The 26754-nt window shown below is 52.7% G+C and overlaps 1 protein-coding gene across 3 annotated transcripts; it reads right to left on the bottom strand.

Moving 5' to 3' along the window:
• Bahd1 (bromo adjacent homology domain containing 1) lies at positions 1-22704 on the bottom strand. Of its 3 annotated transcripts, none has more exons than XM_028767128.1 (7): positions 22562-22704; positions 7234-8655; positions 5044-5426; positions 4091-4250; positions 3603-3679; positions 2772-2872; positions 1-2150 (listed from the first exon to the last, which is right to left on the bottom strand). In XM_028767128.1, exons 2-7 carry the CDS (start codon positions 8639-8641, stop codon positions 1961-1963), a joined length of 2319 nt encoding a protein of 772 aa, XP_028622961.1. In that variant the 5' UTR covers positions 8642-8655; positions 22562-22704; the 3' UTR covers positions 1-1960. The 3 variants fall into 3 exon arrangements, with proteins under 3 accessions (XP_028622961.1, XP_028622963.1, XP_028622962.1); XM_028767130.1 differs by having other exon boundaries at positions 2772-2863; positions 22562-22664; XM_028767129.1 differs by having other exon boundaries at positions 5044-5423; positions 22562-22664.
• Between the last annotated feature and the right edge of the window lie 4050 nt (positions 22705-26754).

Raw genomic sequence — 26754 nt, 5'->3', positions numbered from 1 at the left:
TTATTTTCTAAATCAATACAATTTCTCAAATTTATTTATTTTTCTTAAAGAAGTACTTCTAATCTCTGTCAAAAGGGAGGTTAGGAAAGGTACCCCCTCCCTTGTAAACACTGAAATACAGATCTGGGAAACCAGGATCGACACACACAAAAAGTGCATTTTACAAAATATCAACTAAAATATATTTTACATGGATTATACTTCCATTGAAATTCTACCAGCTGCATTTTCATGTTCGAAAAAATATTTCCACATCTAAAGAGATTCCAAAAGCATTTAACATCTGGGCAGCAGCCCCTTCCCTACTAGGAGGGCCTTATCTCCTCTCCTGTAGGTGAGGCTGGGCTCCTTGGCAGCACCCTAGAACAAGCAGGCTCCAAAGGGGTCCATCTCCACTCTTGACAAGTTAGTTATGCCTTCCTCCAAAGAGCTTATTTAATGTGAAGTCTTCCCTTTGGGTTTAGGACAGGGCTTCCAAAACAACAACAAAAATTAACCTGTGAAGCCTTCAGGTCTCACCCAGCCCAATCACCCATCAGGAGCAATTTATCTTCTAAGAATCAGGGCCTGGACCTGGGGTTGCCAGGTCTTTGCCTTCACGGTTCACTTCCACCTCCCAATGCAGCCTGTGTCAGACTATCCTCACTCCAGACTGCTGGACCCGTGTCTCCCTTCTCTAGGGAGGACCCAGTGCCATCTTCCACAGTGGATGCCCCTGGAACACACCCTTGTAGAAGTGCCAGGGTGGCAGGCAGCCAGCACTGGGCCCAAACCACACACTTCCCTGCACTGCACTCTCCCCAATCCCATGCTCCTCTTTGGTACAAACAAGGTACAAATAACCAGGCTTCAGCCCCTCAGCCCAGGCCAACAGGGGACTGAGCCTTCTGATCAATCACTGGTGGGGAGCATGAGGCTAGAACAATCTCTGGGCAACAGGAACGAACTGAAAATGCAGGACCTAGCTCCTAGAGGAAGTGGCTGCAGCTCAGGTCTGTGGACTGATACAGTGTTGATTCTCACTGGGGTGTAAATTAGTGCAATCTACAAAAGACTAGGGTAAGGGGTGGCAGAGCAAGAGGAGCCACGACACTCCTTTGGTTTGATTTCAGGTGGGTGTGGCTTGAAGAGTTGTGTGAAGTTCTGCAAGAGGTTTCCCAGAACCTCCAAGAATAAGGCAAGAGGAAAAATCTTCAGCAAATCAGGTAGCAATTTTCCTTGTCCCCTGCCCCCACCCTCTCTCCCAGCACTATCTGCTCTTCCAGACATGATAAACTCCATGTTGACCAGTATTCTGGGAAGCCAGACCTGCTGGGTGACCCTTAATGGCAAGCTGACATGAGGCTGACACCCATGGGTCGGCAGGGTCAACTTGTGCCAGCACCAGTGGCTACTGCAGCGGTAAAGAAAGCAAGCCAGGGAAAAGCCTCGAGTCCAGGAAGAGGAAGTCAAAGCTCGGCTCTCTTGACTCACTGAACAAGCCAGAGCTGTGCTAGAATCTGCAGAGCCTGGTCCCAGGCTGACAGGGGAGCGGCGGGTCACAGTGGGTGAGGTAAAGCTGGCTCTTGCTCCCCTTGGAAGGCCTGGGGGAAGCTAGAAAAGGGCCTGGTAGGCCTGGTTCTGGAAGGACCTTACCCCTTCTACTCGTCCCTGCCCTTCCTTGGCCATGTCCCTCAGGTGTGGCCCAACCTCAGGGAAGACTGAATCTTCGGGAGTCTCCACCCTGGGGTGCACAGATGGGCACCCCAGGCCAAGTTGAGGGTTTAGATACCTTGCTCATATCCTGGCCTCCCTTTCTCCCAAGGGGCCCAGAATCCATAGGGCCCCTGCCCTCCCTCCCCCCAAAGAGAACCACAGGCCAGCAACCCATGATCCCTTAACCAAGTGCTGTGCTTCAAACAGTGGCCCCTGCCCCAGGCCCCATTCTCCCGAAGGCAGCCCCACTGTGAGCATGAAGAGGCTACTGGGGGTTCTTGAGGATGCGGCCATGGCGGAAGTCATAGACATGGCGGCAAAGGAACACCAGCTCAGGGTCCGTGTCCTCCGGCACTGTGCGGTGTGGTGGGGTGGAGTAGTCTGCGGATGGGGGCACCAGTGCTGTCTTCCGGCTGGGAAGGCCCTCGCCCCGGCGCTTGGCCATGGCACAGAATCTGCAGTGACACATCATAACTGCCTTTAGCACAGTCTCTTTGTCAGGAAAACCAATTCCTTCCCCACCCTAACCCAGCGTGGGAACTAAGAGGTGATGTGCTTCTACTCTCATCCCAAGGCTGTGTGCACTCTGCCATTCCAGTTGACTTCAGCCCCTGGACACATAGACCTTCCAGGGCTTTCTCTCTTAAATACTTCCTATTTTCCTAGATTTCTCTCAGAACAGTAGTGGACCACAACTTGATCATGAAGGCTGGGTTAAATTGTGTTCTCTAATTACCTCAGTAGGGGATAGTTCTGCTAATTAAAAAAAAAAAAAAAAAAAAAATCCTAGCCAGGTGTTGGTGACACACGCCTTTTATCTTAGCACTCCGAAGGCAGAGGTAGAAGGATAGCTCTGAGTTCAAAGCCAACCTCATCTATAGAGTAAGTTTCAGGACAGCCAGGACTACGTGTCTCAAGCAAACTAAACCACAACAATTTAAAGGTTTTAGAGAAGAACACCCTAAGACTCTGGGCCTAGAGCATAGTTATTTCCTTGAAACTCCATCCAGTTCCCCCAAATCACCCTAGCTGAGTCTGAGGGAACAGGCCAGGTATTGGTGCAGGGTACTACCTACCTGCAGTACTCAGCAAAGGTTAGCACATAGCACTTCTCTTCAATGCAGGCCACACTGTTCTGGTCCTGATGTCTTGATGCAAAAACTTCATTCTGCAAAGGCTCAAGGAGAGACAGGAGCAGCTTAGTCGGTTATGGGAGCTAGAGAGAGGCACCTAACTCTAGGAACGTGCTGGCCTTAGCCACCTTCAGCAAGCGAGGGAGTCAGTGTAGTCTAACTCTTGACCCGACTACCAACCCCATCCCTAAGAGGAAAAGAGACCGGTCCCTATCTCCTCCATGAAATGAAAGGTCCCACTGATGGGACAGTGTGCTGGGGTATGCCTTTAATCCTAGCAGTTGTATCTCTGTGAGTTCAAGGCCAACTTGGTCTACCCACACATATCAAGTTTCAGACTAGCCAGAGCTATATGATGGGACCCTGTCTCAAAAACAAAAAGCAAAGCAAAACAAACAAACAAAAGAAAGAAAAAAAGAAAAAGAAAAAAGTCCTTGCAAAAGGGAAGGAAATAAAAGGTGTGCTTGGCCTACCCTTGGCCTAGAGGCCCTCAGTCCAGAGGTTCTGTGTGCTGCAGATACTAAAGTGGCTTAGTAGGCAGTGTTAGCTCACCATCCCATAGTTAGAATTGAACTGCTCACTCTTCATTTTCAAAGAGAGTTGAAAACCATTGGCCCTCAATGGTCATAATTCCCATTTGGAACATAAGTTGGGACAGGGTTTGGGAGAGGATAAACCCCAGGGGACTTGGCTGTGTCCTAGCTGCCCCCTCCCTATGCTGTGTTTTAATGCTACCACCTCTTGCTCTGGCCCCTCCCATGCCAGGCAGCTCACCTCATGCATGCTGGGGCTGCGGCCTCCCTGTAAGTGCTCAGGCCTGTAATACCACAGGAGGCTCATCATCAGTTCTCCTAGGGGGACAACAGAAGAGGTCATGGCTGGAGCTGGCAACCCTGCTGGCCACCTGCCCTAGAGGTCTGTCCAACCCCAGCTACTGGCCCAATCCTGCAGGCTCCGGCCACCTGTGTCCTCTGAGCAAGGCCAAGCATTCAGCAGCCTGGAATGCTGTTAGACATGGAGACACGGGAGGAAGGCTCTGACGGGTGAGGTATGGGGCAAGTGCTCAGGCTCTGGTGGCTAACAGAGTGAGTGCACAGTGTCAACTCAAGTCACAAGGTTGCTACAGCCTCCGCAGGAGACAGACCCCAGATGAGGGGTAGGCAGACTCTGCCAAGAACGATGGTCTTGTGCCAGGCCAAACTGTAGGCAGGGGCCAACTGAGGGCAGCTGTTCCTTTGGTTCCCAGTCTGAGGAACATGTACCTGACTCAGGGTTCTCCCAGAGGGCAGAGATCTTGGCCACATAAGGTGTAGATGTCTTTCTTGGGCCTGACTTGAGGAGGACAGTGTCTCGGACTCGGATGGTCTCTCCATGCCGCTCGACTGCCTGGTAACTCTTTCGGATGGCAGGTTCCGGCTCATCCTGGGCAACAAACCAATGACACAAATAAGTTTTCAAAGTTTTCAGAGCCACAATCAGAGCGAGAATGGAGGGAAGCAGGAATCAATATCCACTCTCCTTCATCAAGGCAGTCAACACACTAAGCATAGCTGCAGGCTGGGTCCTCCTCTCCAAGCCTGGCTTTTGGGGAGAGGATTGAGGCTGGGGAATACCTATGATTGGAAAAAAGTGACTCTGGCGGGGAAGTGGCTGGCTCTCTAAGCATCTGCACTATTGGCACAGTCTGAATCTGAACCTTTAAATAATCATTTTAAGTAGCAAAGCCTTGGTCAAGTTATCTAAGCCTGTTTCCTTCTCTCTGCAGAGACCGTGGAGGAGCCTACTACATATGGTGGTGTGAGGATCACAGAGCCCACAGCATGCAGAGCGCTCAGCTTCGATCAAACGTCAATTTCAGAAGTGCTCAATCCATTTGGGTTGATACTGCTTCCACCGCCCAGTGTTCTATCACTTAACTTTCTGTGCCCACCCAAACTCTTCCTACACATTCTCTCCAGAAGACCCCCATTTTAGTGTAGGGTGGAAGGTAGATTGAATAGGGGTAAGAAGCTGAAGACTTAGGTCATTGAGAATAAGTGATAAACAGTAACCACCAGGACATGTGATCCAGAACTTGGGGAGGGGGCAGAGGGGGGTGCTGGGAACAACAACACGATTGGTTCCTGAAGTGAACCGAGTAGCCAGACCCATCTTATTACATGTCCTGTGCCCTATGGCCCCCACCTGTTCCCATCAGCTAAGAGCTAACACTCACCAGGACATACACTGCCTTCTCACAGGCAGCACCTACAGGTACCCAGCCATTAGTGCGGCGGCGCCGGCGGCGGCGAGGACGTGGGCGCTGGGCACGAGGCTGCTTGGGGTGGCTGGGCCTGCGGGCAGCCTTGCTTCTCACAGTGTGCCGGCAGCTGGAGCCTGTGCGTAGACCTGACTTGGAGCCGCTCGGAGGCTTGGCACTCTGAGGGCACGCCCGGGCTACTGTCTGGGGCTCCGAGATGGGTGTTTGAAGATGGGGGATAGGCTCTGCTGCAGGTGGCACACTGGGTACAGGGCATCCCAGGAGGGGGTGAGCAGGTGAGGCTGGGTGGCCAGCTTCTGGGAGAGGAAATTCCAATTGGCCGAGCGACCTGCAGCCTTCTAGAAAAAGGAGAGTGAGTTAAGGCAGGTAGGATCAATGGTGACCCCTTGAGGATCTGCTTCCGGGTCTCAAGACTCACTTAGTTCTAAGGTGCAATTCAAGGGCCAGAGAGGTGGCAGATGGGACAGGGTCCTTTCTTCACCTTGGAAACTGGGCTGCAAACATTTATGTGTCCCCTTCTAACTGGACGGAGTGACAGCAAAAGCATTAGCTTTGACTTAAGCTTCTCTAGGGTTTTCACAGGACTGAGAAGCAGGGGGCTCTGGAGTCAGACAGACTGGAATATGAGTCCCACACCTACCACTTACCAGCCATGTGACCTCAGGAAGTCACTCTGGCCCCTCTGAGAAATGTTAAGTAGTGCTTTCAAGTATGACACAGAATTTCCTGACTGTTTTCCTTATTTACATATTAACTCATTTCACCTTACAACATCCCTGAGGTAGGTACTATTACTACCACTTTACAATGAAGGAAACAGAGCAGTCACTGGCTCATCCAATGGTCATGGGGATGGGGGGGGGGGGCACTTCAATCCAGGTAGTTTGGCTAGTCTGCATAATTACACACTTTGTGACCTGTGTGTCAAGCACTGAGAAGGGTTCTTGGCACACAGTGCTTACTGGTGGTCTTACTTATCAGGGTGAGGGTCTAAGAGGAAAAGCCAAGAACCAGCCTGCTCTTGTTTCTTACGACTCCAATTCATGCTAGAACCTGACATAACCAGTCTGGCCAGAGCCAAGTGGTCTATAAAGCTGTTTTATAGACCCCTACATGAAGGGGTGTGGGGAGAGGAAGGAAGAGCGTAGAGAAGGCCCAACCCTCACCACTCACACAGGGCAGACCTGCTGGTCAGGATGGCTTTAGTCACCTCATTTCTACCCAGAAGCTGGGGAAAGCAGCCTGGAGAGACAGGTGTGGACAGCCTTTCCAGTCCAGTGCTGTTTGTGCTGGGCACAAGCCATCCCAGTGTCTGAGTCCACTGTGACCACAGCGGAGAACGCTGCTAGTATGCCCACCTACCCTGGCTATAAACAATTATTCACACATGCCATGCTTGTGCACCTTGTCTTTTTCAAAGCCTGTACACTAAAGCAAAACTCCCACTACTCCTAGCATAATGTCCTGAGCCCATAACCTTCCTATGAATGCTAAACTCAGCCAGCATGTAGATAGTCTCCTGGAACATGAAGAATGGCAGCTCTCCGAGGGAAGAGGGAGAGTCCAGGACAGAAGAAGGCACATGGAAATGGCTTGGTAAGACCCTAGTTTGATTCTTTCTCCCCCAGGATTGAGAAATAAATCCCATGCATACATATTAAGTCAACATTCCGATCGTGGCTAAGCCCAGGCCTTTTTCTATTTTTGTTAGAGACAGGGTCTCTTTCTGTAACCCTAGCTGGCCTTGAAGCATGACTCAGCCTTCAGTGTAGCTGAGCTTATAGACTTGTACCTCAGGGCTTACAGAAGGCCCTAACTCCTGTACCTAAGAGTCTAAGGGGAATCCAATGTGGGAGGAAAGACCTTGTCCAGTTCTATGGCAATGTTAATTACTTCCAAGCTGTAAAATCTCACTGACAGTCTAAGCAAAGCATGCCCTAAGAGCTAACCATGGGACACTTTCCTGGGACTGTTCCTAGGCTGACAACATTGCCTAAATGAGTAGAGACCTCCCTTCTCAAAGTTCCCAGCCTCCCAGGTAGTACATAGTCCCAACAGAGCCCTTGTCCAGAGCTACATCCCAGCCTCCTGGGATGCCATGTCTCAAACCCCGGCTAGCACACCACGTGTCCCCACAAAGCTTACCTGCGGTAAAAGGCATTTTGTAGGGGCAGCCACCACAGGTAGTGCCAATGTGTGTGAGAGACAGAGGCAACACTCCACAGACACTGTAGCCATTCGCTCCAGTGTCCTCACCGGAGCAGTAGCGAGATACACTCCAAGGAGGGTGCTGGAAAGGGGCAGTGGAGGGCACTGAGCTTGGGGCCATGAGCAGCCCCTCATTGGGGGCTGCCACCGGAGACAGCTTGCCTTCTGGGAGCATGGGGCAAGGGGAGTAACCCCCACATTGCAGCCCATCTTGGCCACAGTACAGGTAGAAGCTGCCCAGTGCAGTGAGCTCAGGCCCTCCACATGGACCACTATAGTCGGCTGGGTTGCCTGGCATCGGCAGCGGAGACAGCTGAGGTGCAGGGAAGGAGGGCTGATGTAGTTCCTGCTTGGGGGCAGGTGACTCCTCGCCTGGACGACCAGGCTCTGGCTTCAGGGCTGCCTGCCCACCCATCAGCAGAGGCAGGTTGGGGCGCAAGGGGTTCTCCAAAGCCTTGCCTGGGGCCTGGTGAGATGGCTGGATGGGTGGCCCACAAGGAGGAGCAGATGGCCAACGCTCATCAGGCTGCTCTTGCCAGTTGGGGGGCCCTGTAGCCTCCCCAGAGCCAGCCCCTTGCCGAGCCTTGGGACAGTTCTTGCCATTGACTTTTGGCCGCAGGGTCTTGGGTGCCAGGGGCTCAGTGGAGCGCCCATCTGCTTCTGCTTGGGCACGGGAAGGTCGAAGAGGTAGCTCCCGCTCCTGGCTGAGTTTTAAGAAGGCAGCAGCGTTTAGGCTAGCCAGTCTCTTGGGAGCTGGGTCTCCATCTCGACGGGCACCTTCATCTGGGGCTAGCTCTGGGGACAGGTCCCTACTTCCTTCTCCAAGATCTCCCAGCCGAGGTCGCTTCTTAGAGAAAGACCAGGACCCTGTGGCCCGGTCCCGGCTACGGTGAGGGTCCACACCTCTGCTTCGGCGGGCACCTGCCAGGCTGCTGGTGTCCTCCCTCTCCAGCAGCAGATTATTAAGGGCCTCTGCATTCAGGGAGGCAAGGCGCCGCTTGCGGGGCTGCATAAGACCAGCATCCTCACTGGATGGGGTTGGACTAGGGGCCTTGGGCAGGTCGGGGGGCAGCTCATCGGCCTCATCTGCACTCCGTGGACCAGCCACATTCTCCAGGCGAGTCAGCAGCACTTTGCAGGCTTTGGGCTTCTCTGGGACCAGTGAACGTTTGCGCAATGGGTAGTTCTTGCGGCGTCCTGTAAGGTGCCCAGGGCTTGCAGGCATGCCTGGCTCCACGTCTTCAGCCCCCTGCTCCATATTGCTGTCTTCCATCTGCAGGGGCTCCCCTCGGCCTGTAGGGCCGGAACTCAGCATAGGAAGGGACTTCCTCCGAGTGTGTGTCATGGAATCCCTCCAAGCTGCAGGACAGAAGGAAGGCAATGAGAAGACCTGGTCACTGCCCCCTTTTCCTCCACTGCAGCCCACCTACCCTCACCCTAAGCGACTCTGGCTCACTCCTGCTCTTGTCCTCCAGCTCGTAATTTCCTAGGACCAGCCTTCCAGATGCACGCAGTCAGACTCTCAGTAGCTGTCCAAGGACTGGCTCCCCTTCTCTCCTTCTAGCACTGAGTTGCCATGAATGAAGTCTGGCGAGTCTGAGGAGTGCTTCGGATAACAGCACCAAAGCACAGGAGGAGCGAAAGCAACAATCACACCTCTTCTTTTCTCCTCACTAGACACTCGAGAAGAGGGGCTCTGAGAACTCAGCCAGAATGGGACTAGGTGGTAGGAGAAGGTCAGGAACATGACCGAAGCACTACCGACTCCTCCCTCAAACCTGGGCTTCCGAGACTGGCCACAGGAGGAAAAAGAGATGGGCAGAGGTGTTGAGTCGGAGAGCCTGCCTGCTGGGCAGGGGAAGGGCAAATTCATTCTATCATGATACTTTACAGGACACATTAAGCAAGAGGGCCATAACTGAATCTTTCCAGAAAAGCCCTAATAAGAAAGATGAGGCCTTAGTGTGCCCTAGGAAGCAGCCCCCAATAACTTGGTTCAGATTCTAGGGAAAGGCAGCTCAGAGAACCACTATCGGTAAAGGATAATAGGCTATGGTTAAAGCTAGTAAGGAGACAAAGCAGTGGTCCTTCTAAGTTCTGTCCTGTCCCTCAATTTTCCTTGTTAGCCAAGGTGTTAGGTAGTGGGCAGAAAGGGTGAGGGAGACTGCCTCAGGAAGCCTGAGGATACCCGTGACAGGCATGATCCCCTATCTTCGGCTTCGTAGATGTCCCCTGTACACATGTGGGGCAGCCTGATCCTATGTTCTAAGTGACAATGGCCAGACAGAGCTGTCTGAGCTGTGCACTGCACACTTGTACATGAAGACAATGCACAACTGCAGGGGTGAGGGAGGGTGGCCAGACTATAGAGCCTTTCACTTCCAATCTAGTCTCCAAAGCATAAAGGCTGCCAAGCGAGGTGCCAGACAGTGCACGCTCCTCCTCAGGCACCTCAGGAGCCTTCCCCATCACCCGCAGGCCAAGCTTTTCAGCTTAAGTTTCCCCACCGTTGTTATTCATTCTGGGAGAAGTCCTTGATCGGCTGAGACAGCCCCGAGGAAACCCAAGCACGAGGATTTCCAGGCTTTGCCAAGTTTCCCCAGTTAGTTCTGTGGTCTTAGGCTAGTGGTGGGGCTCACTGGGTGCCTTCTCTGTACAGACACACTGCACTAGCATAACAAGGATGTTGAGAAAACTCAGCTGACAGGGCAATGTAGACAACCCTCAAGGAGAAAGGACTGGGATACCTACAAAAGGGAAGACACAATGGCCATTCATGGGGACCTGCCACTGTCCAAACCCAGGCCCCAGGCACATCGGAGTCACAGGAAGCAAATCCATCCATTCCTACATGGCAGGACTCTGTGAAGTTCTCTTTTCTGCTTTGAATCAGTGACCACTGTCCTGGCCGCTCAGCAAACTCAGCAGCATGCCCCTTTCACTTTCAAAAGCACCCAAGTGCAGACAACCCACAGACCCTTTTCTCCAGCCAGGGTGCCCTGTGTGATCAGCCAAGAGCAAGCACCACCACCCACCACAGCCATATCTGTATTTCCGGCCAAAACTAAGTCCTACTTCCCCATCCCCAAGAAGCTTAGAGATGAAGGATGAGTGATCAGACAATACAGCTAAACATGGGCTGAAGCCCCTCAACAGGCCGCAAGTTGCCAGAGCAGCTAGGCCTGGGAATGGCTGGGGGCCAAGGGTGAGGTCACCTGGTCCTGTGGCCTTTGAACACATGGATCCCAAGTACAGAGCGAAGGGGGTGGGAAAGGGCGCAGGACTGAGCAGCAGGGCTAGAGGAAGGGCTGTGGGCGGGGAGGAGACTGGCTGCCTGCTGCACGCTGGTTACACGGGTGAGCTGACTGTCCTTGGATGTCTTTCCCTCTTAGCACCCTAAAGGTTCCAAGCAGAGTGGTGGGAAGAAAGGGCAGTGGCCACTTTCAGGAGACTTCCCTAGACTGTGTGTTCCCCGTCGAGATGGCTTCGCTTTTAACCTCCCATTCAGTACTCAGGGAGCCTCTGCTCCCCCTTTGCCCCCCAGGGCTGGACATCAGGGAGCAAGCCCTGTTTCCAAGCCAAGCACAGGAGCCTCCTGCTAGCCTCCTCTGCATCTGCCAAACCTCCTGTCACTGGCTAAAGACTGCCAGGGCCATCAAAGCACATTGTGCAATAACCTCCAGCTTTCATGTGGTGCCTCAGTGGCTGTCTTGAGGAAAGGCTAGGGTCTCTGCAGCCAGCTCCTGCTGCACTTGGATATGGGAGAGCCTGTGAGTCATGCTCTGAAGCACCTGTGAGAACCTCAGCAGCAGCTTTTCCCTGGGGTGGGGCTGGGTGGAGGGGCTTGTAGCTTGGGGGAGGGGGGGAGAAGGCTCCAACCTGAGGGAAGGAAATCCTAGGCAGGCAGTAGGCCTGGCCCCCATTCCAGGAGAGACGTCCTGGAGGCCCTCTCATTTACACTAATTCAACCAGAAACTTTCTATTGCTGATAAGTGGTGAGGATGGGGGTATTTTGGCACTGTTCTTCTGCTCTCTGGAACAGCCTACTCCTGCATATCCATGCTGGCCCCTTGAGAGCCAGGCCGGAGAAGGAAGCCCCAGGGCAATTACCTTTTACTGAGCTGGTATCAAGCAAGCTCCCACTGGGGAAAACCAGTCTGACTGTCATCAGCTCTGAACAGCTGCCCTGAAGGACAGTGGCTGGCCAGAGGGCTTCTAGGTCAAAGACCCCACAAGTTGAATCCAAAATACCCATGAGCATACACCAAAGCTGGCAAACCAGAGATTTCCACTCTAGGTACATCAAAGGCTCCACACGGGGGTGGGGGTGTGGGGGGGATCTGAAGTGTAAGGGTGAGTGAGTGGGACTTCAGTGTGACTCAGATCTGCCTGGGGCTAGCAGAAGCCATCCCCCCTAGAAGCAGAAAATAGAGGTAGTGCACATGCAAAGTGCTACGTGTCCAGCTGAAGGCTCCAGCAAGAAAGGTCATAATATGAATTACTCCCATAAACTAAATCTGCCCCTGGGTAAGAAGAGATCCTTAGAACTGACTCTCGTTCCTCTTACTACAGTGCCCCAAGTCTCAGTCTTAGGGCCAGAGCTGCTCTACCCCTAAAAAGGAGTAACTTTTGTCAGAAACACTGGCTTTCTTGAATCTTCTTACTGGAAAAAAAGAGTAGTAACTGAGTTTCCTTCCATGCACACATGTGATGGCACTGGGGAAAACAGACACCTCTGTTGGACTACTATGGTAAAGCCAGGCAAAGGTACTATACTGCTCGAAACTCTGGTGAAAAACAGACCTAAGTGCCTACGGAAGGTAGACCTGACTCTGAGACTGGGATGCAGCTCCATGGTAGAAGGCTTGTCTAATCACGTATGAGGTCCTGGGTTCTACTTTCAACTTTTGCGGGGGGGGGGGGGGGGGGTTTGACCAAAAAGCTGGTTCTGTCCCGAATGCATACCTCACCTAAATCTATCTGAACTGGAGGAGGTTCCTTGTCTGAAATGGACGTACCAAATTAAACCTTACTTCCTAGTGTTGACAAGAATGGCAAGACACTGTGTGAGAACAGAAGTTTTCCTCTCCCTCCCAGACAAAGGAGAAGAGGCAGCAATTATTAGTTCTCTATAGCAGGAGCCAAGAGCAGCCTGGATTGAGCGCCCGAGCATCCAGCCTGCACTCTCACTCTGCTCTGTTACTATTCTGCCAAGGACACTCAAATGTCCACCCCGAGGAAAGATGGGGCAAACACAGGATGAGGTCAGAGAAGGTCAGAGGGCAGGTGTTCTGCCTATAGTATCTGACTGTGGATCCACTGAAGGTACCCCTAAAACCCTGCTAAGCATCACCTGCTAAGAGAGCAGTGGCTCTGGCTGCCAGCCCTGCCAATCTGGCCTCACTTGCTCCAGGTACTCAGGTCACGATGCAACTGAGCTTAACTACAGAAACACATAGGCAGGAAGGACAGCACAGTGAACAACCAAAGGGAACAGGTCCCACCCATCTGGGCACTGGCATGCTTTTGAATGTTCTTAGGTCTGGCATCCATCTGAGGAGTCACACCTGCCATCCAGAGGCATCAATACCGTCCAGGTCCTGTAAGAGCACACCTGCTCCTCGCAGGTCACAGTGTGGCCTTTGGGACTCCAGAGACACAGAGTGAATACCACAGCAAAGGTTCATGCCCACTCCCTGTAGGCAGGATCTGGTTATGCCAGCTCAGCTCAACCTCAAAGCCAGGTCTGACTTTTATCAATTCTGATGACCCCAGCATGAGAACCCATAGGCCAAAGCCAGCCAGCCCCCTTCCAGTAACTGTAAAGGCACACAGATCTACTGTGGAGTGGGGAGGTGAGGGGCACTACAGACTCCCATGTCTGTTAGAGATCAAAGCTTTGGGCAGTAACAACAGAAATGGTAAGCTCTTGATGGTCAGAAACTGCCAACGCCTCAGTGCTGAGGCAAAGGCCCAACAGGCAGGGAGGAGTTGAAGAAGGGAGAAAAGACAGCAAGCACCTTTCCTATCTACAGATCCCTAAACAAGGAGAGTGGGCAAAGAGCATTATGCTTTAATAATGTCTGTGTCCTGCTCCACGAAACTGACAAACTAGAAGGTAACCACATGTAATACCAACTAGTCTTCAGGGGCTTTTTTAAAACATTTTTTTTTTTGGTGTGTGCATATATGTATGAGTGCATATGCCAATAGAACATGTGGGGGTCAGAGAACACCTTGTGGGGGAGTTAGTGCTCTCCTTTTGCTATGAGGGTTCTGAACATTGAACTTAAGACTTATCAAGCCTGGCAGCAAATGCCTTCACCCACTGAGCCACACTGTTGGCTCTAGGGGATTTGTTTAAAGATCCAAGCCTCTACCTTAGCCACTTTACCCTCCCCGAGCTCTTCCTGGTGCTCCTGTGAGCACTTAGAGCACCCACTGCTCATACCCAAGCACCTCTTACAACCTTTGCCACGACTGCCTGCCCCACACTGCAGAGCTGAGACCTGACCAAGACTGGAAAGGTGTCTGAATTCCATGCCCTGCTCGGTTTACTTTTCAAAGCAATACTTTGGTTTTAGGAGTAAGAACATGTATCAAGTATACACCAGGCACTTAATACAAGCCCATTCTCTTTTTTAAAAGTTACCTTTTGTGTACTGAGTGTTTTGACTGCATATGTGTATCATCTGTGTTTCTGGTACCCACCAAAGTCAGAACAGGGCGTCAGATCCTCTGAGATGGGAGTTACAAACAGCTGTGAGTCACAATGTGGGTGGTGGGAATCAAACCTGGGTCTGAGCCACCTCTCCAGCCCTAGCCCATCCCCCCACCCCACCCCCAATAAGTATCAGGCTAAGGGATGAGAATAAAAGTGCAAGAGACAGAAACTGGAGCGTCAAAACGCAGGAGGAGCTGGGGGAAGGGAGGGCCAGCAGGAGAAGGCTGTGATGGGGAGCCCCGGAGCTGGCTGAGAGATTTGCAGAGGGCACTTCTGATTCATCAACTGAGGGCCTAAGACACACCAGGTGTGGTGTAAGAACAAAAGCCCAGCAGGGAAGGCAGTGCTAGCCATCCCCCAAGTACCAGGATGCAAGAAGACAACAGGCAGAATAAACTTTCCCTAGATTCTGTCTGGTGGGGGTTCCACAAGGATTCCAACTTGGGGGTGCAGGATCTCCAGACCAGGCTCCCTCAAACCCCACTACTCTAGAGCTACACTGCCCAGGCTGGGTTAACAGAAGCACACTCATGCTTGGGGCACAGGCTCCCTCAAACCCCACTCCTATATGCCATGCTGCCCAGACTGGGTTAGCAGAAGCACACTCATGCTTAGGGCACAGCCCACTGCTCTAAGCAGCTGTCTAGTGACAGGAATAGGACAGCGCTTCCCATATCTCAATAATGGACTTATAGCAACTAAGGAGAAAACCTTGTATTACTGATTCAGCATTCCTTAGTAAGAGTCCACAGCTTACCAACCTGTTCTTCGAGCCTGTTCAGGAGTGGGAAAGAATGAGTACTGGTTCTGAACAGAAGTGACCCACCAAGTCAGGAGGAGAGGTCCGTCCAGACCTTCCCAACAAGGAACCTCCTGAACAAGGGCACCACAAAACAAGTCCCAAGGCCAAGCCTTCCAAACATTCCATCAAGGGAGGGAGTCACAAGGCAGGCTGCAATGCTACCTCAACAGGTTGCAAGCCTGGGGGAGGGTTAGGTAGGATCTGACTTCCCCACTACTAAATTCCAGCCACAAGGCTTACCTGGCTGCTGGCTCACTGGCTTGACTCACAAAGGTTGAAAACCCCTTATTCAAAATGCTTGGCTGGGTTAAGTATTTTAGATTTCTGGGTGTTTTTTCCCAGTCCATTTTGGAAAACACACATACATATACTTTACCAGGTACACATCTGAAATCCAAAAATAAAAAAAAGGTATGCTTCCAAACAAACAGCTTTTGAAGCAATCCAAGGACTTCACATGCCTACATTAGGGATCCCTCTGGCCTTCAACTTTCCCCCTCATTCCTGAGAGAGTCCACTGAGCCTATTCAAATTCTCATTCATAAATTAATTTGTATTTACTCAACTCTTTCATGACTATCCCTTTTTTCCTCTCCCAATTTGTCCTAGCTATCTCAAGGAAAAGACTCTCCTTTTTACTTCCCACCAACCACCAACCATTAATGATTAAGCGTACACACATTTATGACAAAGAATACCCGAGATAGTCTGGGGATAAAGCTTGCCCAATGCTGACAGTAAAGGGTTTGATCACCAGCACTGTATAAAACCAGGCAGGATGATGCACAGCTTTATCCCAGCATTCTCGAGGTGGAAGCAGGAAGATCAGAAGTTCAAAGTCATCCTCGGCTACACAGTAAATGTGAGGCCTGCCTGGGTTACATGAGAGACCCTGTCTCTCAAAACAAAATAAGCAATAAATCCAGAAACAGGAAGGTGGAATCAGCAGCAAAGAGCCAGAGCAAAGACTCTCTCCAAGATTTCTAAGGGGGCAGAGAACTTGATTCACCAGAGCCTCTTACTCTATCAGGAATGCTATTTTGTATTCTGGGTACCCAGTGCCACCTAGCACATCACTGGATCTATCCTCACAACAGGTCTGGGAAAAAGCTGTTACTGTCACATCTTCAGCAGATAGAAACAGATACAAAAAGTTCACTAAAAAAGAAGAGTAGGAGGAGGATGTATGAACAGGTTGGGGGAGGGCTGTGCAGGTAAAGGCACATACTGCTGCCAAGGTTGATGATCTGAGTACACAGACACCCAGACACACAGACAGACACACAGACAGACACACACACACAGTCCATTCTCCCACCTCACCTTCTAGTACTATTATAAATCCAGGAGCATCTCAGAGCCCATACTTTTTTGATATAGGATGGCTGCTGGGTCACAGCAGAATATAAAAGTTTTTCTTGGATTTTCAGCTTAAAGGACTGTTCATACAGACAGATTTACCCATCTGTAATCCTAGCACTCAAGGTGAAGCAGAAGGATGGAGAGTTCCAGGTAGACTGGGCTATACAAGATCCTGTCTCAATACAAACAATAGAAAAGTTGGCTCAAGATTCCAAAGAAACTCATAAGCATTTTTGAAACAAACCCATTTTATTACCTAGAAAGTGGTGAGTGTTCCAGAGATCGAATTTTACAGTAAATCCAGAAAAAGAGCTTTTCCCAGCACTGATGCCAGTCTATAGGCCTGAAGGAAATCCCTTTCCCCTGGCTTAGACTGCAGTGGAGACTGAGGGTGGCCTATGGTGGTGTAGACACCCACCTTATAGAGACAGAATAGCTGCTCCTGGCTTCCTTTCTTCAGAGCAGACAATCTCTAGTACTTTGGATTTTCTCTAAAGATCATTTCCTTTCCATATGATTCTTTTGCCTACATTCAGTGGAAACTATTGAGTACCTATAGGTGCAAAGTAAGGGACATCAGGTCTGGGAAGCCCCCAACTGACCCTGATGGCAACGGTACTGCGGTTCTGTGCTTCTCGAAGACTTTTCAGGATTTCAGGGCATCAAGTGGCAGGCACCCAGATAATAACTATCCTAAGAATACATTTCTAAACCACCTGGCCACACAGAAAGATGATAAACAAATTGTGTTATCCCCAAACATTCTGAACAAGTGACTACATTTGAAGGGCCATTCCTCTCTCCTACAGCAGGAAATGGAAAAAGTTGTATTGGTAGAGGCAGAAACTAGATATGTTCCTATTCTCCAGGCTAGGGAATCGACATATCTGTCCTTCCCAAATCTCACAGAGAAGGAACAAAGGCAAGAGAAAATAATTAGACCCAAGTAAGTCCTTAGCTAGTACCAATATCATTAACTTATTGAAAGCCACCTGTCTTTTCATTCAAGTAACTTACTTATGGCTGGGTGGTGGTGGCGCACGCCTTTAATCCCAGCACTTGGGAGGCAGAGGCAGGCGGATTTCTGAGTTCAAGAGTTTGAGGCCAGCCTGGTCTACAGAGTGAGTTCCAGGACAGCCACAGAGAAACCCTGTCTCGAAAAACCAAAAAAAAAATAAAAAAAAAAATAATAAAAAAATAACTTAGTTATGGTACTTTGGAAGTTACCAACTCATAAAGCCAGACTTAGAGACAAACTCTCATTCTTCCCTGGCAGATCAAGTCTGAAGAGGACCCTCCACACTGAGTCACACAAATAACCATTCTTGCTGGTATTACCCGCTGTGCAAAGAGAAATGTAGTAACACTACCCCAGGACAGTGACTACACTCTGGGTCCTGTTCTCCAAACCCAGTGGCCTTTCACCCCCAGCTTTCTAACTTAGATGCCTGGGATAGATACCCATACCCGTACAGGGACCCCAGGACTTGGCAGCCCTGAGCAGCATGTTTGAAGTCCATTGCTTCTTCTACCTCTTTTAGCCATCTTATACCTCATTAGCAGCAAAACCAGGAGAGGGGCTGGAGAAACATAGAGGAGTTGACATGCAACCAGGCCACTTTATTCTAGTGATGTGCCTCCCATACAAGATAGGCAGGCTCTCATCATCTAAGAGCTCCCAGGCCTAACATGGAAGATTTAAGCAGCCCAAGGGGTCAGGAGCTGCAGAATTTCAGATCACTAGGTGTCAGGAAGGAGCCTTTGCTACTAATTTTCATAAGCTCTGGACTGCACATGGTATTTCTCGTCTTTTGAGTGCTAACAGACACAGTGTTGGCCCATCAAGACGAGGCTAACAAGCCCGCAAAGCTAGAGAACACTGAGGCTGCATCAGAACCAAAGTCCCTCCAAAGTCACAAAGGCACAAAGGAAACAAGCCTTGCCAGACAAGTTAGCAAACTCCCATAAATACTTGGGCTGGGGTAGTGGTGGTTATGTGAAATGCTTCCCCATTGAGAGATGCTGCTTTATTTACATTCTTCACAACCCATTCATAAAAAGGAGGCCCTTTAATGTTGGGACTGTTCATATAATGCTCCATAAACTCGGCAGCTTTGGCTGGCAGCGTTAGTTCAACACAGGCTACTTTCAGCTCTGGGGATTTTTTACCCCCTTTGGATTTTTCCTCCTCCTTAATGACTCACCTTGCGACAGGGCACTAAGGCCAGATGTTGCCTGAGAAAGGCCAAGAGGAACAAAAGTAGATAAAATGAAATCATCTTAGATGCTGCGATGGGGAGGTGGGGAGAAAGGAAAATAATCAGCCAATTTTCACTGAACTCCAATTTCAGGTAGATATGCTAGGTTGAATTTCTTTCAGGTCTACTGAAATTTCCTTCTTGACTGCTACCCAATTCATGCCTCTAAACACTGAAGCGTAAGGAGGCACTTCCTCTATCTCTACACAAGAGAGAAGAGCTCTTTCTGGATTGTAATTTGCATCATAGATGAATAAATTAAAAGGTTGTTTCCTCTTCTGATGGTTCTAGAGCTGCTGGCTCCAAGAGGGGCAATTTGCTCAAGGTGAAGAAACTCAGGCAATGTCCCTGAAGAGGGAAAAGACTGTGTTTCAGGATGCACGCTACTGACAGTGCAGGCAGAGGAGAGTGCTCAGGAGAGGCTTTCTGAGGTGGTTTTTCTGTTACAGTAAGAGAGAAGTAGGATTTTTTTTCTTAATTGAAGGGGGAGAGGTCTACATTGCCATGGCAACTGTAAGGGTGGCCTTCCTGATTGGAAGGTAAATGCTGGTTCATTAATCATCAAACTGGGGCACAATTGAAAGGTTTGGGGGAAAGAGGATGGGTGCAGGAGGTATGTCTCTTCACCACCTCACACCAAACCAGTCATCAGTCTTTTTTCCTATGTCCCCCATGGTCTAGGCTTGATCGTCAATACACCAACTTCTAAGACAGTTGAGAATGATGGCATTTCTTCCCCGAAAGCTCCACCTTGGGACAGACATAGCCCCTAAAGTCAGTAAAAACACTTATAAAAGGAACCCTACAGATCCCATCCACAGGACTGACCCAGGTTTAGTTTTCTTCTCTGTTCGCTGAATCATGTTTTCTCCCTCATTGACACCCAGATGAGAAGAAGTAAAGCATATGGATTCATGTAATATGGACAAGTAAATTGCAAACACACAGCAAAGCTGGGTACAGAAAAAGAATGGTCCAGTGGGGACAGGAGGAGAACAGGATCACAGCCCCTTTCCAACTCATGTCTGCGTGGTGTTATGTGAACCATCTATAGGGCTGACTCTTCAGCAGCAGATGGATCAGGAACAGCAGTTAACATGCCCATGGCCAGAGCCTCACAAACATGCCCTATCTATACACCTTTCACAGAAAAGGTCAGATCTCCAAGGACTGAATCCATACTGAGCATTCCTAGAAGAGCCAAAGGCTCCCCTCCATCCCCACTGAATTCCACATCATACAACACTGAGAGGAAGATTAGACTACACACAGACACACACGTTTAACTCATTACTCCAATCCATAAGAACCTACCAATCCACATTTGAGAAGGTACCATGTTAGATAATCCATTTTCACAAGCTCACTGGCCAGAATGATGGCAAGACGATGGATGAGTGGGAGAGTAAGAAGGGCAGGAGCTGAGAGCAAAGGGCACAAAAGTGCTCAGCAGGAGAGCAAAGAGCCTTAGGGACACACTGTCTGGGGTCAGACTGCAGGAAAAAGAAGCCAGCAGAACGTAGTGAGTAAGAAACTGACTTGTAGAAGGAGTGCTTTGGGAGAAAGATCTGGTAGCTGTGTACAGACTAGATTAGAAGAGCCAGAGGAGGCAGGAGGAAAATGACATGGGAACATAGCAACAGAAAGGGAGGGAAGAGGGAGACACCAAAAAGAACAAACTAACACCAGCAATGGTAGTGCACACCAGGAGGTAGGTTTTCAAGTCCCAGGCTAGCCTCGGTTCTAGAGTGATAAGAGATACAGGAGAGAAACAAGGGAGGACAGGGACAGAAAGAAATGGAGAGTGAAGACATATCTCATGAATGGCTCAACTCCCCAGGGTCAGCTGTCCCAAACACTGATCTGACAGACAAGCATCTCCTGCCAGGTTAAACCCCTGCCACAGAGGGAAATGTTATTTTGGCAATTCCCACCTTCCAGCAGCCAAACCAGGTCACCCTTCTGACTGCCACCAAAAGAAATCACATACAGGGGAGCCCCAGCAAAAGAAGAGATTCTCCAGCCTTCTCTGGATTTTAGACATACAATTAAACTCTCTGAAACAAACTTCAGTCTCTTCTGTGAAGTAATAACCCCCCCTTTCCCTACAAGCCTCAACTCCACCCAAGCTGTGGTCCAGACTCTTCCGGGGAGAGAGATGGGGTGCTAAGAATGAACTCCACACCCTGCTGTTCCTGCTCCTCTGGCAGACAGCAGCTTTCTCAAGGTGGGCTTAGAGCCAAACAGCCGAGTACTGCTCTTGACCAGTCCCACTGGTGTGCCACTCCAACCCAGATTTTTCTCAGCGAAAGGCCATGTTCTCAGCTGTTATCAGCCTGAGTCTCCTCTCTTCCTGTTCCCAACCTAATCACATGAGGAGGGGCACGGGAGCTGAGTGAATTTTCTCAACCGGGTAAACAGCATACAGCCTAGAGCTGCTCACCGCTGGGGTTAGCAGTACACTGGGAGCTTAAACCAGAGATTCCAAAGTGTCCGAGGACAGTGGTGTCTCCGAGACATGTGGTCCCTATGACGCTCTTTCCTTTTTGGTAGAAAATTATGGAGGTGTAGAAGATGGGGAGAAATGTGTCAGGTGGTACAAAAGAAAGCTGGAAACCTTAGTTTATGTCATCATCAAATTTCTGCCTCGATTTTATGGACTCAGCTCATCATGTCCCTATGTGGGTACCTTCTTGCCCAAGGAAAACTGCTGCAGCAATAGTGAAGGCATCGCCAAGCACAGTGGGTGTGTATGTGTTGGGGGGTGGGGTCCCTTAGTCCCAATCCAAGTAGCCGTCTGTGCTCTTAAAACTGCCGACAATGGGCCACTAGGAGACATCCCAGGTGGAGTTAAACCTCTACCGATAGGCAGACTTGCTGAAAGCCTCTCACTGCTAGCAGGCTCCGCTCGCCTCTGTGAGTCCACCAGTCCATTTGCCACCGGCCAGGGCACTCGGTGCGCACACCCCCCAACCCTGCCCCTCCGCCTTGGCTAAGTCGACCCCACTCTTCCCGGAGCTGCGAGGATATCTGCGGCTACAGCCCAGAGCCAGTGCCGCAGCTCCTCCCGGTGGACGCCCCGGCCCCCGCAGTCCCCAGGGCAGAGTCCGGCCCCGTGCCCGCCCCTTGGGGTGGGTGCCCCGGACTCGCTCCCCTCCCCGATACCACTACCTGCGCCCGCTCGGGCGCCGCCTTTGTCCGGCTCTTCACCGCCGAGCGGGCCCCTTGGGCCCGACCTGACCCGGCCCCCGGCCCCAGAGGAGAGGCGGCGGGACTGGCAGGGCACAACCAGGCCGGGCCTGGAGCACCGGGTCCTGCTGTCACTTGGAGGCGGTCTGACAACTTCGATTGCCCCCGCCCCACCTCGGACTCGGCCGCCGCCCCGCACGGTCCCCACAGGGCCTCCCGCGGCCCACACTCGCTGTTCGAACCGGTCCCCTTCCGTCTTCGGCGCCTCCCTTCCTTCAGCCCGACCCGATCGGGTCCACACTACCCCTTGCCCTGATGCGGCCCCCATCCCCACCCCCCCTCCGGCAATTGTCGGTCAGCTCCCAACCCCGGAGGGCGCCCCCCACCCCGAGAGGGCGCTCCCGCGGCGACGCCCCCAGCCGCGGCCCCTAGCCTCGGGGACCACGATGGGGGAGGGGGCTTGGCGGGGGCCTTGCCGCCCGCGCACTCGGAGGCGAGCCGGCTCCGCCGCGGCGAGGAAGCACCCCGCGTCCTCCCGCCCTCCGTAGCCCGGGACGCCCGCGCCGCCGCCGCCCGGCCAAGCTGCCACCCTGCGGCCGCCACCCACCCCGCCCCCGGCCTGCGAGGCGGGCGCCCCCCGGGGGCTGTCACCTCGAGGCGCGCAGTGCTCCCCGATGGCGGGACCGCAGCGCCGGACCCGGGGGAGGGAGGAGGCGCGCGCGGGCGGGCAAGCAGCCGCACCTGCTTCTTGTCGTCCGTCCGTCCCTTCCCGGGGCCGGCGGGGGCGGCGGCGCGGCGCGCTCGGCGGGGCGCGCTGACGGGCGGCCGGTCCTCTCCCTTTTGCTAGTCCGCCTACCTAGCTCGCTCGCTCGCTCGCTCTCGCTCGTTCGCCCTCCCCTTCCCCCTCCTGGATCCCGGCTCCTAGCTCACCGGGACGAACGGCGCGGACGGCGCGGCTTTGGGCGCCCGCAGGCCCTGGCCGGGCTGGAATCCGGCGGCTGGAACCCCCCGGGGGCGCTCAATTCCCGGGCTCCACGCTGCTGCGTCAGCGCCTCCTCCTGGGGGCCGGGGCCGGGCGGGCGGAGCGGGGGCCGCGGTCGGGCGGGGCCGTCGGGGGGGGGGGGCGGGCGCGCCTGGCCGGGGCGGGCAGACGACTAGGGCCGGACGGGCGGGGCAGGCGGCCGGACGGGCGAGCAGCGGGGGCCGGGCTCCGGGATCCGCTACGCCGCTCGCGGTTCCCCCACAAACTCCCCGAGAGCGGAGCCTCCGCCGCCCTCCTTCCTGCTTCCTCGTCCCCAGCCAATCAGCGGCGCGCCCCTCGGCAAGCTCCGCCAATCAGCCGCCCCGCCCTGCGCTGGCCCCGCCAGCCAATCCGGCCCTCGGCTCCCCCTCCCGGTCTCCGACCAATCAGAATCGTGGGTCGGTCGTCCCGACGCAGGGGGCAGCACGAGGCGGCCGGGGGAGGCGGTGCGGGGAGTGGTGGGGCCTGGGGGGAGGGGTACGGTGCCAAGGGTGGTGGCGGGGGATGAATTTCTTTGCCGGCTTCTTGTATTTTCTCCTGGTCTTTGGAGACTGAGCCAGTATCCCATGGTGACCTGACCCTGAAGCCCCAGCACCTCACTGCAGACCCCCACCCTGAAAAATCTTAGCGCGCCCCCGCCCTGACCATCACCCTTCTACATCCCTCTTCCCTCGTAACCTCTCCAGCACCCGCTACAGTAAACTGAGGGCCGAGAGGACACCCCACCCTCCTCAGGCTGCTGCCCCCATGGCAAAGCTTCGGGAAGACCAACCGAAAAATTCAAGCAAGAACAACACCCCCTTTCCTCCTGAAAGGGCCCCAGACTCGCGCGAAAGGGCCCCGACTGCTGAGAAGCCCCTCCCGCCCTTGCCTCATCTTTCCGACTTCCCTGCTTGCCACGTCTCCTTTCCTTCCTAGCAAGGTCGGTCCTGACTCGGTAACCCCTCACCCGCATCTCTTTTTCCTCTTTTTGCCCTTCACCTACCGCCCCCCACCCCAGATCCCAATTCGCCCTCTTTCAGAAGCCAAGTGTGGAACCCTCATCCATTTCTAGCTGACAGCAGAGCCTGGTCTGTGAGTCCTTGACACCCACACACCCTCTTCCACCACCGCGGGGAACATCAGAGCTCTCTGGGGGAGAGGGAAAGGGGCGGGCAGCCCAACAAGCGCGGCTGGACACACTCCTTCGCGTCCCCAAGCCAGGGTAGAACCAGTGCAGACACTTACCTAGCTTCCCCATAGTCACCTTATGCTGTGGCTCTGTCTCTCACACCCACAGACGTGCTTTTCCAAGCCTGAGCACGCTCTCGGGGTCAGCTGGGTGGGTGGGCACAGCAGGCTGAGGTCATACGAAGGGGTGGGAAGTCCCTGGGAGGTGCGGGAAGGGGCTGTGTCCTGGACACCTTGTAGCGCCAGAGCCAGCCCAGGACTTCACTTCAAGGAGCCGTAATGTGCACACAGTAGGTTCTTGAGAAATACCGAGTCCACCCCTGAACAAAGCCTCATTCCCAATTCAGGCGGGGGAGGGGCGCTTTGGGAGGTAAAGGAGCAGGAGCAGAAAGGGTAGTGTCAAGTCACCCGAGCCTGGGAGCAGCCGGGGAGGGGCTGGGCCCTGGAACGCCTAGGGCAGAGAAGCGCCCAGAGTGCTGAGGAAGCCTGGTTAGTAAGCAGGAAAAACCGAGCCTTGGAGAGTGGCTTAGGGGCGCCTCCTGCACTCTATGCAGTTCCCCACCTTTCCTAGACCGTGCTACTGACGCACTGACCCGGGCAGCTTTTAAGGTAACTAGGGCTGCCAGCCTCTGTGGCTGGGCAATAGCCTTCCCTCGGGGAGGCGGGGGTGGTGGTGGTGGTGGTGAGAGAGATAGAGAGACAGAGACAGAGAGAGAGAGAGAGAGACAGGGGGTGGAATGGGACAAGTCATTTGCCTCCAGAACTGTCCCGGGGTCTCCCAGACTACCTAGCTAGTCTACAGGACGTGGTTTACCAAGGCCGTGCTAAAATCGTGGCTCACCAACTTCTCAAGGGACCAAATTCTCTTAGTACCTCTGTCCTTCTACTTTCCATCCTTAGGGCAGGCAAAATCCCAAACATCAGAAAGTAGGACACTGAAGGACTTCTCCCTTCACTGAGCCTCCAAAGGCAAAGGTACTCTGCGGTGCTCCCCAACACACACAGGCCAGCTATACTTTGCATCTCACAAAATTAGCTCCTCTCCTCAGCCAAGCCCATTACCGTGCCTCACAGTGGACCCCAGTCCATATCAAATTGGGAGTAGAGGGTACTTCTGGCCCCTTAAGTGAATAAGGTAGGGGAGCAGACACTCTGGTGATGGGGGGCGGGAGGAGGGTGAGAATGTGAGGATCAAGAAAAAAACAACTGGTCACAGGGAAAGAAACTCAAGTGGCAGCCCACCTTTAGCCTGGGAACTGATAGAGCAAGATTGCTGGGATGGGCTTCTCCCTGGCACCTTCAGGTAAAACCCCTGTGGTCCTGCTACCAGACGAAGTTGACTTATTTGGGACTCAGGTGGAAGGGAAGAGAGAATCCTGATGGTGGAGGACCCAGGAACTACTTAGATTGCCCAGCCTGCTCAATAGCCAAAGGAACTCTGTCCTCAGAGCTTCCCCTGTGGGTGGCTGGCTCATTTGCCCCAGAAGGCTCTGGCTTATAGCTGGGGGTGGGGTCTGGAGGGAGGAGTACAGGCTTTCTAAAGGCACTCGATGTTCCTCCTTTAGCAGCCCAGTGATCTCCTGGGTCCCCCCTCTCTTGCTTTTTAATGCTGGTCCACAAGCCACCCAAGAGGAGGCCAGGGTTTTAGACAGGCTGCTTGTACCCCAAAGGGAGTTTTTGGCCTCCTGTCCTCTTTCACTCCATTTTCAGGAACCCCTGCATCTGGACCATCCTCCTTCCCAATCCAGACACTTTCCTGTTGTAGAAATATTTAATCTCAATTCGGAGTCTCTACCCCGCCTTTGACCATTAAATTCCGGGATAAAAGACCCCCCTTCCCCCACCGTCTCTCTCTCTCTCTCTCTCTCTCTCTCTCTCTCTCTCTCTCTCTCTCTCTCACACACACACACACACACACACACACACAACCTTTATCTTTATAATAAGGCTTAATCAGCACATCTGGAAAAGGCTCCCATAGTGTCTTCCTCAGTGCATGCAGCTCCCATCCCACTCCACCAGAACAGCTGTGCCAGTGCCTGGGGGCTGTCACCTTTCCTCTCTCTCGCCAAAAAAGGGTTTGTCACTTGATCTAGAAATGGATGGGTTTATCAGGTCTCCACGACTATCCCCTTCAGCAGAAGCTTGCTCTCTTTACCTAGGCACCTCCAGTAAGGGTTAGCTCCCTCAGAGCAGGAGAGCCGAGAAAAGGAGATAGATGCCAGGAGGAGAACATCCAGGGCCAGAGAGAACATGCTGCACACCCTTCCCCCACCACGTACAACCAGACTGACAGCAGGGACAGACTCGCTGCTCTGTCATCCCCAGTTCAGCCGAGAGGCACCTCCTCCCACTGCTGCAGCAGCCCCAGCCTGCCCTGAGATCCAGCCACTGGCACGGGGCAGGGCACCCAAGCCTGCAACACAGCATCTGTGAAGGTGGCACCAACCACTTTCACCTGCCTCGATGTCATGCCCAGGTGTCTCCTTTCTGGGTGTAAACAGGCAGACCTCCCCTGTCTCACATCAGACCGTCCAAATTCCAGGTCCCAGAACACTGAGTAGCCTGGCCCCTAAGCCCCACTGGACGAGATGAAGGAATGAATGGCTCTCTTCTGGAGGGACTCCTTGTCATAGATTAAATTCATCGCCAATACTTGCCCCCTCCCCCATCAAAGGAAGCCCCCGGGGTGGGGAAATAAAGTTAGACTTTTATAGTCCTTTTGCTGGGACCTTGCTCACTCTTAAAGGGATCAGAACACCCCCCTCCTTAAAGGGACCTCCGGAAATTATTTGCCCCCAGGCAAAGCCAAGTGTAGAAGTCTGTTTTTTTTTGTTTTTTTTTTTAACCTACTGTGGCCTCTTTCCCTAGGGATGGGAAGGTCAGAAGTGCTTTCTTTGTAACTAAGCCGAAAGGATTGGGCTCCCTCCTG

The sequence above is a fragment of the Grammomys surdaster genome, unplaced genomic scaffold (genome assembly GCF_004785775.1).
Source record: "Grammomys surdaster isolate TR1022 unplaced genomic scaffold, NIH_TR_1.0 170, whole genome shotgun sequence".
Taxonomy (NCBI): domain Eukaryota; kingdom Metazoa; phylum Chordata; class Mammalia; order Rodentia; family Muridae; genus Grammomys; species Grammomys surdaster.
This window is presented reverse-complemented; position numbering and strand designations above follow the sequence as displayed.